The sequence below is a fragment of the Carlito syrichta genome, unplaced genomic scaffold, assembly GCF_000164805.1.
Source record: "Carlito syrichta isolate Samal-C Ts95f unplaced genomic scaffold, Tarsius_syrichta-2.0.1 Scaffold309854, whole genome shotgun sequence".
NCBI lineage: Eukaryota > Metazoa > Chordata > Mammalia > Primates > Tarsiidae > Carlito > Carlito syrichta.
The window spans coordinates 1,006,459-1,018,072 of NW_007253950.1; the positions used below are offsets into that span (position 1 = coordinate 1,006,459).

At 55.6% G+C, this 11,614-nt stretch overlaps 1 protein-coding gene across 1 annotated transcript in view; it reads left to right on the forward strand.

Moving 5' to 3' along the window:
* The window catches only part of CCDC102A (coiled-coil domain containing 102A), a 17,256-nt gene that overhangs the window by 2,915 nt on the left and 2,727 nt on the right, over nucleotides 1-11,614 (forward strand). Inside the window, exons 2-8 of the mRNA XM_021717538.1 lie at nucleotides 1,937-1,986; nucleotides 2,069-2,295; nucleotides 5,129-5,237; nucleotides 7,674-7,790; nucleotides 8,112-8,321; nucleotides 9,700-9,870; nucleotides 10,678-10,781. Coding sequence (XP_021573213.1) covers nucleotides 1,937-1,986; nucleotides 2,069-2,295; nucleotides 5,129-5,237; nucleotides 7,674-7,790; nucleotides 8,112-8,321; nucleotides 9,700-9,870; nucleotides 10,678-10,781 — 988 coding nt within the window. The remainder of the gene's footprint in view (nucleotides 1-1,936; nucleotides 1,987-2,068; nucleotides 2,296-5,128; nucleotides 5,238-7,673; nucleotides 7,791-8,111; nucleotides 8,322-9,699; nucleotides 9,871-10,677; nucleotides 10,782-11,614) is intronic.

The following is an 11,614-nucleotide window of genomic DNA, read 5'->3' on the forward strand; positions in this document are numbered from 1 at the left end:
GGGGGCGGGGCCGGGGCGGGGGCGGGGCCGGTTGGCTTGGGCGGAAGCCGCGGCTGCGGGGCTCGCGAGGAGCTGGAGCTGGACCTCCCCGAGGCTACGGATCACCTCCCTTCCCGAGACCCCCGGGGCAGAGAATCCCTCCACTCCCACACCTGAGAAGCCGACAGAACCAAGGAGCCATCTCTTTTGAGCAGGCGAGGCCTCCAACAGCTTCCCTGGAAGTCTCCTTGATTAGTACAGAGCTGCGTCCACTCGTGTTCAATTTAGCTTTGAGGGGCGAGGTAAGCAGTTAAACAAAGATCAATTAAAGCTGGAGGATTATCAGAGAACTAGGGCCACGGAGGCGGTCTCTTATTTTGGCTTTGGGGAGAGAACTTCCCAGGAATTTTCCTAGAAGAAGTCACATTCAAGCTGAGACTAGGAGGATGAGTTGGGATTAGTTGTGGAAAGTGCCAGAAAGACTGCGCGCAGTGGCTTGCATCTGTACTCCCAGCTATTCAGAAGACTGAGGTGGGAGGATCACTTAAGCCCAGTTTGAGGCTGCAGTGAGCCAGGATTGCACCACTGCATTCCGGCCTGAGTGATGGAGCGGGACACTGTCTCTGAAAAAAGTGCCAGAAGGCATTTCAGGTGATGGAAACTGCCTGTGCAAAAACTCCAGAGACCGAGAGGGCTTGGTGAGTTTGGGAAATGGCAATAATAGTAGCTCCCATCACTCACTGGGCACCTGCACACAGAGCACTGAGGTCTGCACAGACAGTATCTAGTTAGTTCCCACAGCACCCTCTGAGAGTCTCAGAACCTCCCAGCTAGTGGCTGGCGTGGCTGCGAGTTGAACCAGGCCATCTGACACTAGAGTCCTTGGTAATAATCAGTATGGCTGGTGCATCAACAGTGGGTGCAGAGGGCAGCCTCTCCTGAGCTAGAAGGCCTCCAAGGGGCAGGGTCCAAGCTCAGCTCCCAACTCTGTTCCCAGACAGCCCACCTCCTCTCTCCTGCCCTCCTTCACCCTGTAGGCTAGAACACCACCTGGATTCTAATGGCAATGATGCCAGCTGTTTCTCTCCCAGAGTCAAGCTGCCTCCTGGTGGCTGAAGCCCCTCTTCCTCAGGTGGGCCTGGGTTTTGGGAGTGGTGGTCACTGCTCTTGCTTAAGGCCTCACTGTTCCTGTCCTATCGTTGTTCTGGTTGTCAGTCACAGGCTGGGAGGCCACGGTCAGAGCCTCAGGGTTGCCATCTGAGTTTGCCCTCCAGTCCAGTCACTTCTGTGCTGTGGGCCAAAGCCAGTCCCTTCCCTTCCTGTTTCCCATTTGGGAAATGGGACTTTGGACCTGGGGCACCCAAAGCGCCCCCGCCTGGACACTCCGGGGTACAGAGGAGTAGCCCTCCTCCGGGAGTCCTCAGGGCCTCCACACCAGGCCAGGTGGGGAAACTGAAGGCCAGACTCATCCGGAAAGGATGTGGGAGTAGCTAGAACAGGGTGAGGGCCCTTGTGGGTTTGTGTCAGAGACAGGCTGTGGGTTTGTGCCTGGCAAGGGCAGGCCAGCGGGGCGGAGGGGAAGGGGAGGTGGGCAGGAAGAAAGGGGGCTGAGAATTGGATTGGCAGTCCCTTGTGGCTTCCTGGCTGGCAGCTGGTTCTACCCCCAGGTACTGCTTGGCAGTGTCTCCAGTCTCCCTGTGCCTTGGTATTTGCCCCAAAATAGGATCTTAGAGCTGGGATTCCTTGTGAGGGAATCTGGTCCTCAGCCATTGTAGGAATCTCTGCCTCAGAGTTTGTTCCAGCAGCATCCTGCCATATGTTTATTCCCATCCAGTGACAGGGAGCTCACCACTTCTGCTGGGGAGTCTTCCAGGATACAGGGAACCTTGGTGGCTGACTCTGTAATTCCGGCCGGTAAAGTGGGAGTTCCAGATCAGGGCCTGACCTCCCCCTTCAGAAAGAGAGAGGCAGGCAGCAGAAGAGGACACCGGGGCCCAGGGGCGCTGTGTAACCCAGCAAGCTGATCCCAGATTCAGGGCCTAGGAGAGGCTTGGTGGCCACCTGTCCAGTCTCCACTCGATCCCTGCAGGAGCTGGAGCTGGTGGAGAGCCTGCTGAAGAGCAGACCAGAGGAGCCCGAGGGCTGCTGGGAGACACGCAGTGTGGGGGCCGGGGGCCCGCGGGGCAGCTCAGGCCGCCAGGAGCGCAGCCGGCTGCCCTGGGAGGACACAGCTGCCACCGAGGAGGAGGCCTCCAAGTTGACCGCCCTGCGGCTGCGGCTGGATGAATCCCAGAAGGTGCTGCTCAAGGAGCGAGAGTGAGTCTGATGGGGAGACTGGGGGCGATGCCAGACCACACGGGGGCACCCTCAGCATCACAGAATGAAAATCACTGTCACGAAAGGTGAGACTCGCATAGGTGATGGGTACCGTTTAGGTTTGAGTCTCGGAACTTTAGAGCAGTGGTGTTCCACCTGAGGACCCAGTGTTTTATTCATTCAGGTAATACAGTTCAGGCATGCGCTGGGCCGGGCACTGTGCTCAGCCAACACTGAGGATATGGCCAGAAATAAGACAGAAGCCCTGCCTTCATGGAGCTCATAGTCTAGTGCAGGGAGTAGGCTGTGGGCAAGGCGAAAGCAGGGATGGGTGACCAGGGAGTTGGGGAATTGGTTTGGGGAGCATGTTTGAGATGGCACGGAAGTGGTGGGGGCCGTGAACGGGAGTCTGGGGTTCATGAGACAGGTCTTGGTTGGAGGTAAAAATGCAGGAATCATCAACGAATAAATGACACTGAAAGCTCCAAGCCAGGGAGGGCAGAGGAGCAGATGTGGAAAGGGAAGAGGTCAGAGGAGGGAGCCTGGAGTGTCAAGTTCAGAGCTTGATTAGAGGAAGGGGAAACAGTGGGGGAGACAGGAAAAGGGGGCCAGGGAAGGAGAAGGGGAACCAAGAGAATCTTTCACAGAGGATGGACGGATCAGCTGATCAGGAGAGGGCTGAACCCTGAGCTTTGGATTTAGAACGTGAAAGTCACCAGTGACCTCGATTAGGACAGCTTAGAGGGCGCAAGCCTGATGATAATGAATAGTTTGCAACTTTTCTGCTCAGAAATTAAATACATAGTGTGACCTATCTGTATACTTTTTTTGAAGTCAATATAGTGCCCTTGAGAAAATGAGGGCACAGATCAGGGTGACGCTTCTATGGGCATTGTTGCTTCTTTGGCCAAGGAATACCAGAGATTGCCAGAAAACCACCAGAAGCCGGGGGGAAGGCATTGGACAGATTCTCCATTACAGCCTCAGAGGGAGCCAGTCCTGCTGACACCTTGATCTTGGGCTTGTAGACTCTAGAACTATGAGAGAGCAAGTTTATGCTGTTTAAACCAAACAAACAAAAAGTCAACTGAGCATACTAACTGAAGTATAAAGTAGAAATTAAAGAAACTCCTGGACTCAAGCAATCCTCTTGCCTCAGCTTCCCAAAGTGCTGGGATTATAGGCATGAACCACAGCATCTGACCTACAGTGTAAATTGAGGAAAGACTGCACATTTCTTTGTCAACCGAGCACACTAACTGAAATATACGTATTATGATAGGGAAGTATCTGCACACAGCTCCTCTGGGAGAAGTAATGAAGTTGTCAGAAGAAATAATGAAGTGCCTCCCCATGGGATGCTAGTGATGGTAGTCATAGCAGCAAACACTTTCGTGTCACCGGCTCCAAATCATGCCTGAGTCAGACCTTCCAGGACAGCTACAAAGGAAGCTAGCGACTTAAGTACACAAGGGGTGTCACTGTGGTGATGAGGTTTCCTGAGAGATGAACTTTGATAAAATTCTGAACAAAGAACAAAGAAAAGTGCAGTCTTCCCTCAATTTATACCGTAAGCTATGTGCTGTGGCTCGTACCTATAATCCCAGCACTTTGGGAGGCCGAGGCAAGAGGATTGCTTGAGCCAGGAGTTTGAGGCTAGCCTGGGCAGCATAGTGAGACCTCGTCTCTACAAAAAATTAAAAAATTAGCTGGGCATGGTGGTACATGCCTGTTAGTCATAGCTACATGGGAGGCTGAGGAGGGAGGATAACCTGAGCCCAAGAGGCAGAGGTTGTGGTAAGCTGTGATCATGCCACTGCACTCCGGATTGGGCAACAAAGTGAGACCCCGACTTAGGAAAAAAAAAAAATGATACAGTGACTTCATTCCTGGGAAATTCAGTGTATGTCAGTACAAAAGACCTTTCTGTTTATGTGTCCGTCTGAACAAAGTTCTGCGCTCAGATCACTTCCACCTTCATCGGTGTTCCTGTCCCCAATAATGCAGACATTCATGCCCTCAGTAGAATGCAGGATACTTCCTGATGGGTGAGATGTCCTGGGCATTGTAGGGAGTTAGGCACCCCCAGCCCCTGCCCACTAAATGCCCTAGTCATTGTGATAACCAATGACGTCTCTGGGGCTTTCCAACATGCCTCCTAGAAGGTGACACTATCCCCTATGAGAACCCCATGTTGGAGGTGTGGAAAATTCCATGCACAGAAGGGAGATTGTAGGGTCATGACACATGGTGTGCTGAGCTCAGCCATTTGTGAGTGCCTGCTGTGTGCAGGAGCCAGGCACAATGTTGTTACCTGTAGCACCTCATTCAAGTTCAAGGCAGAGTGCAGGGTGGGGTCATAGGAGAACATGGGGATTCTACACAGTGATGATGGCAAAGGGGGGTGCACTGGACAGTGTCTTCTAACGGGTTCCTGGGCAGCGTCTTCCAGTTTTTCTATCTGTAGAAGCTTGTGTTCAAACCAAGCCTCACAGGGAGCCACAGTATGCAAGCATGGGGGAATAGATTGGCCCTTGACAGAGAAGCCTGGTGTCCAATGGGATGGGGCGCTTGCCCGGGGTTGCCCAGTGCGCTGGACACCTGACCTCTCTACACACGCGGTGAGCGGGGCACCTGCTCTTGGGAGAGGTCTCAGCTCTAGAAGAAACACAAAGTTGGGGTGCTTGCCACAGCAGGGGCTGTCGGAGCCTGAATGCCGAGGCCAGGACTTTGGACATGGGCCCAGCAGGTGCAGCGCGCACAGCAGGGCCACCCTTGGTGAGGACTCCAGGCAGAGGGCCCAGCGGCCCACCCATGTCTCTCCCTCCCCCAGGGATAAGCTGGCCCTGAGCAGGAACATTGAGAAGCTGGAGGGGGAGCTCAGCCAGTGGAAGATCAAGTACGAGGAGCTAAGCAAGACCAAGCAGGAGATGCTCAAGCAAGTGAGTCTTGGAGACCCAGGGGCTTCCTGGAGGCGGCAGCGTCTTACTGTTGAATTCCAGCAGTGGGGACAGGGGAGAGAATAGAATTCATTCATTCAAGGGTCCCTGCCTTCAGGAGCTCATCACGAGGGGGCCATGGACAGGAAAGACAGGCAGGCAGATTTGCCTTGGAGTCCTCACCAAGGCAAATCGGTTCGCAAGTCATGAAGGAGTCAAGACGCCGAGAGAGATGGGGTGTGGGCCAGGGAAGGCCTCTCTGGGAGGCGACGTGAGGGGCGAGACCCAGAGAGACTAGAAGAAGCCATCCTTGAGAAGAAAAGAAGATATAGCGGCAGAGTGTCCCTGGGAGGGACACCACAAGTGCAAAGGTCATGAGGCAGGAACACGCCTCGCGCCTGTGGGACCCAGAGAAGACCATTGTGGCTGGAGGCAGTGAGTGAGAGGTGAGGCCGCTAGGAGGGCTGAGAAGGAAGCTGGATGTGGCATTCATTGGGTGCCTAGCGTGTTCCAGGTGTCCCTGAAGCCTTGTGGCAGTCCCCATCTTATAGATGAGGAAACAGGCTCCAGAGACGGGAGTCCACCACTGTAGTGTAGGGGCTCAGGGTGGGCCAGGCTGCCACTACTGCCTCCTGTGCAGGCCTCAGTGGCCACCAGAGGGCGCAACCACCCAGGGAAAGCCGAGCTGCTGCTGCCGTGTTTCCAGAAGGTGGGAGGATTGCCAGAAACTGCCCTGGAAGGGAGGGAGACTAGTCTTACGTAGAATCTCTTGGGAAATCTCCTAAGATCCCACTACCACCCTCCTGAATCAGCACTCTTGGAGATTGGGTCCTGGAGCCTGCCTTTTTTATGTTTTCAAAATGTGAGGTTACAGTCATTTGAAGAAAATTGAGTGGAGCACGAATGTGCACTTGAATAGAAAATTATAAATTAAGGCTGGGTACAGTGGCTCATGCCTGTAATCCCAGCACTTTGGGAGGCCAAGGCAGGAGGATCGCTTGAACCTAAGAGTTCGAGACCAGCCTAGGCAAGATAGTGAGACTTTGTTTCTACAAAAAATTAAAAAATGAGCCAGACATGGTGGCATGCTCCTGTAGCTACTCAGGAGACTGAAGCAGAAGGATTGCCTGAGCCCAGGAAGCCAAGGCCGTGGTAAGCTATGATCATGCCACTGTATGGCTGACAGAGTGACACCCAACTCAAAAAAAAATTTGTAAATTTCCGGGTGCAGTGGCTCATGCCTGTAATCCCATTGGAAGGATGAGCAGGAAGGTCACGTGAGCCCAGGATTTCAAGACTGCCTGGGCAACATAGAGAGACCCTGTCTCTCCACAAAAATAAAGATGAAAAAAAAACCTACTGTAATGGTGCGCACCTATAGTCCCAGCTACTCAAGAGACTGAGGTGGGAGCATCATCTGAACTCAAGAAGTCGAGGCCGTGGTGAGCCATAATTGTGCCACTGCGCTGCAGCCTGGGTGACAGAGTGAGACCCAAACTCAAAAAAATCAACAAATTAATTAAAAGGTTCCCTTTTGGTCAGGTGTCTGTGCCTTGATGTTACTGTTGAAGACTCGTCCTTGTGGTTGCCTGAAACAGCACTTTGTAGGCTTTTGCTACTATACAGCAAGGAACTGTATCATCTTAAAAGCACCCCAAGCAATTCTGATGCGTGTATATTGAGGGCTCTCTCATGCCAAGGCCACACAGGGGACATAAAGGTGGACAGACAGACAAGTTCCCTGTCCTCCCAGGCTAGCTCTCTAGTGGGGAGTGGGATGAGGGGGCCCCTCTTCTAGGCCAGGTAAACAGCAGAGGCCTCCCTAAGGAGGGGGCATTTAGGCCATGGCCTGGAAATAAGAAAAGACAGTCTGCAAAACACTTAAGAAAAAGTATTCCAGGCAGAGGGAACTGCATGTGCAAAGGCCCTATGGTGGACAGGAACTTGATGTATTTGAGGAATAGAAAAGAGTTTGCTGTGCCCAGAGCATAGTGAGCTAAGGGGAGAGAGGTGGAGATGAGGCTGATGAGAGGTGGGTGGAGGTCCAGTCCTGCAGGGTTTTGTGAGAACTTAGAGAGGAGTTGGGCCCTATCCTGAAGTGCCTGGGAGCCATCAAAGGAGCTTTCATGGAGGGTGGGGCATACAGTTGAATTTATCTTTTTTAAAAGCTCCCTCTGGGCTGCTGGTGTGGAAAATGGGTGGGCAGAGGGGCTGAGAGCAGATCCTAGGGGCTACATGGCCATGAGGCAGGGGTGAGAGACATTGGAAATGGCGGAAGTGGTCAGACTCTGGGTCTGTTCTGAGCACCTGGTGCCTGCCTGTCTGGGCGCCGCCCCAGACTCCCGACTGTGCACACCTGCACCAGCGCCCACTCCCAGAGCTGGCTCCAGGACATGCCCTGGTGGCTTCCGTGGAACCAGGCCAGCCGTGTCCTTGCAGCTCAGCATCCTGAAGGAGGCGCACCAGGACGAGCTGGGCCGCATGTCTGAAGACCTGGAGGATGAGCTGGGCGCACGGTCCAGCATGGACAGGAAGATGGCCGAGCTGAGGGGCGAGGTGAGGCAGCCCGCACCTGGAGCTTGGGGGGCTTGGGACCCTTGCCGCCATCAGCGGGTGTTGGAAAGGGGCAGGAGCCAGGCCCATGCTCCACGGGGACCCGACCACGTCCCAAGGGTGCCCCATCTGCGTGAGGTGGATCTCTTTCCAGAGACCAGAAGCACCCCCGCATCCTGCACACTGAAACGAGCCCAGTTAATTATAGCCGCTGCAGCTGGATCTGCTTCCTGGAGCCAAAAATGGCTCCAGGAGGTGGTGGGGGCATCCAGCCGGGCCTCTGTGCCCCCCTCCCTTGGGAGTCCTCGCACTATCCTGTTGCAGATGGAGCGGCTGCAGGCCGAGAATGCAGCCGAGTGGGGCCGCCGGGAGCGACTGGAGACGGAGAAGCTGGGCCTCGAGCGGGAGAATAAGAAGCTGCGGGTGCAGGTCGGAGACCTGGAGGAGGCCCTGGCTCGGCGGCGGCGGCAGACAGCCAGTGTGCTGGACTGTGACCTGCGTGCCAGCCAGGCCGCGCTCTTCGAGAAGAACAAGGTGCGGCAGAGAGCTGAGTGGCTGGCGCTGGGGTGGCTGCCTCTCCATCTGGCAAAGCACAGCCTCTACTATGTGCCAGCCCTGGTGATAACTACAGCAGCTGCATTTGCTGAGTACCCACTGTATGCTAGGCCAGTTGATCATTATAGTATAGTAGCCACATTTATTGAGCACGTACTGTGTGCTGGGCCTAGCGATAATTATAGCAGAGTTGCATGTCTCAAGCATCTACTGTATGCTGGACCCATTGGTAATTATAGTAGCTGCATTCACTGAGTGCTTTCTGTGGGCAAGGCTCCATGCTAGGTGCTAGGATACAGCAGTGAACAGACAGATGTGGTTTCCCCACCTCCCTCTCTTGAAGCTATGTATATTCTATATATATGGCTCAGGGGGGTACACACATGGTTCTCTCCATCTCACAGACTCCTACCAATTACACAGCTCCATGGTTGTGCACAGAAAGGGGGACGTCAGAGGACCTGGCTGAGGCCCAGGATTGTGGGAAGGCTTCCTGGAGGCAGTGACATTTCGAGCAGATGTTAGCTTGTGGTGAATGGATCTGGGGAGGGGATGGAGAGAACTTGGGGACAGCATGAATAGATGCCCACAGTGAGAGGGACGTGGAGCTTCAGAGGAACAAGGAGGCCAGTGTGCTGGTAGGGTGTGAGCAAGGGGGACGTGGCAGATGAGGCAGGGGCTGTGGACCACCTCGGAAGAGGTTAAAGCGAGAGGCTGTGAGCAGGCTGTCTTGTGGATGGAGGACGGGAAGGCAGGCCGGGGGAGGTTGTTGATGTTCCCTGGCCAGCAAGAGATGTTGGGGACCTGGGCCAGACTGTTGTTGATAAAGGTGGAACAAACAGGATGGATTCAAGAGACCTTTCGGTGGTGCTTGTCCCCATTTTACAGATAGGAAAACTGAGACTCAGGGAACTCACAGACTCAGGGTTGGGCTGCTCCTCCCCATCCCAGCCACTCTGGCTCTGATCTGTTTTCTGCCAACACTCACTCCCCTGCTTAGTTCAGCTCTACCCCAGAACTTTCAGTTTCATTAGATACCATGGAAAACACCAGACCTCTTCCACCCCAGAAATACTGGTTGCTCCAGCAGCCCAGGTCATGTGTAGTAGGCACCTGAGGCTGCACGTCCAACTGGGGCCCCAGGCTGTACACACCTGGCCCTCTCGCCTCCCCAGACGGCCCTCCAGCCTCCAGCTGCTCAGCCAAACCTCTGAGGCAGTACTTCAGACAGCAGGTGGAGAGACTCCGGGAGGAGGCACCAGCACCCCAGGGCTGCCTGGCCCCATGAACTCCCTGGCATGGTGCCCAGGCCAACGCTGAGCCCTCCCTCCTGCCCCGTCTCTGCCCTCCCGCCCAGGAGCTGGCGGACCTGAAGCACGTGCATGGCAAGCTGAAGAAGCAGTTTCAGGAGAAGGTGGCAGAATTGGCCCATGCCAACCGGCGGGTGGAACAGCATGAGGCCGAGGTGAAGAAGCTGCGGCTGCGTGTGGAGGAGCTCAAGAAGGAGCTGGCCCAGGCGGAGGATGAGGTGCGGGCAGGGGGCCGGGGCGGGGATGGGAAGAGGGCAGGGGCCCAGAGTGAGGACTAGGTGAGGGGAGGGGCGCCCAGCTCGAGTCTCAAGCAAGAGCAGGGGGCCTCCTGGGTTACTCCATGCTGCAGTCCCTGTGCCTGGCACCAGCCTGACTCTCAGGAGGCATCTAGGTAGAGGGGGCAGGTGGGCGATAGCTGGATGTCCACCTGTGGGTGGAGGGATGGAAGGAAAATGGACAGGCGAGGTGGCTGTGTAGACGGTTGAATGGAAGGACAGAGGACTCTATGGATGGAAGAATTGATACCTGAAGGAGTGAGTGGACGGATGGATGGGTTGGAGAGTGGATGGGTGGATGATGGATGGGCAGTTGGTGGACAGATGGACGGACAGCTGACTGCAACAGTGGGCGAGAGAAAGAGTGGAGAGAAGCAAAGGGTAGACTGAGGGGAAGTAGGGGTGTCTGGATGAGAAGGAAGGTACGTGGACAAGATGGGGGCTGATTAGATTAATTGATGGTGAGTGAGTGGGTGGGTATCCCCATGGCCAAATGGGCAGACGGACAGGCTGACAAGATCGGGTGGGGGATGGATGGCTAGATAGGTAGTCCAGGTAGATTTTGAGGAAGGCACCAGGGATGGAGAGGAACAGAGGGGATGCTTCCCTGGAGGAGGTGGGCCTTGGTCTAGGCCTCACCAAGCAAACATTCCCAGAGCTGAGCGGTAGGAGTAGCTGGGTCCGGATTGGGGGGCAGACCAGGCTGCCCCCCCAGGGTGACCCTCTGCTCTCGGCCCTGCTCACCCCCAGCTGGATGAGGCACACAACCAGGCGCGGAAGCTGCAGCGGTCGCTGGATGAGCAGACGGAGCAGAGTGAGAACCTGCAGGTGCAGCTGGAGCATCTGCAGTCCAGGTAGGGGCCCCGGGACTGCGTTCCAGCGGGAGAGGGGACACGGGGTGGGGGGGATTGCAAGGCCTCCAGGGCTGGAAGAGAAGCCAGAAAAGGGGGAGTCCATGTGCCCTGGGGCCAGAATCCTGGCCTCTCCAGGCAGGAAGGGCCAGGGCCAGGAAACCAGGGAAGGGGGTGCAGGAAGTCAAGCCAGCTGGGGCCCTGGAATTGTCTCTTCCAGCAGGAGGACTGATGGGCGGTACGAGAGCAGGAAGGGTGGCTGGAGAGCTGGGACCCAGGAGTGGGGGCAGTGGGCGGGGCCAGTGGGGCTAGAGAGTCATTGACAAGCATGAGCAGTCCCCAGGGTCACAGGGCTGGGGTGACCTCAGGACAGCAGGAAAGTGTGGCAGGGCCCTAGCCCTGCTGACAGGATGGCCCCTCAGCTGCCCCCAGGACCCGCCAGCATACTCTGCCTCCCTCCCCCGCCCCCATCCTGCCCCTGCACTCTGTGAATCACTCCCTCTCCCTGCACCTCTCCTAGAGCCCGAAGATGTCAGAGAGCTTCAGGTCCAAGCCCTGCCCCATTTCACAGAGCCACGGCATCAGAGCCACGGCATCAGAGCCACAGAGCTGACCAGCGCTTGCCGCGCCAGGCTGTGGCCAAGCATTTACTTGCATTCTCTTATTTCATGGAATAGAGGGTGCCCAGGTTCTGCCACCAGCCTCCTTAACCTTTGTCAGTTTCCTCATCTGTAAAATGAGGATGATAACAATTCCTTTTTTTTTTTTTTGAGTTGGAGTCTCACTCTGTCGCCCAGACTGGAGTGCAGTGGCTGGTTCCGGCCCCCACAACCTCC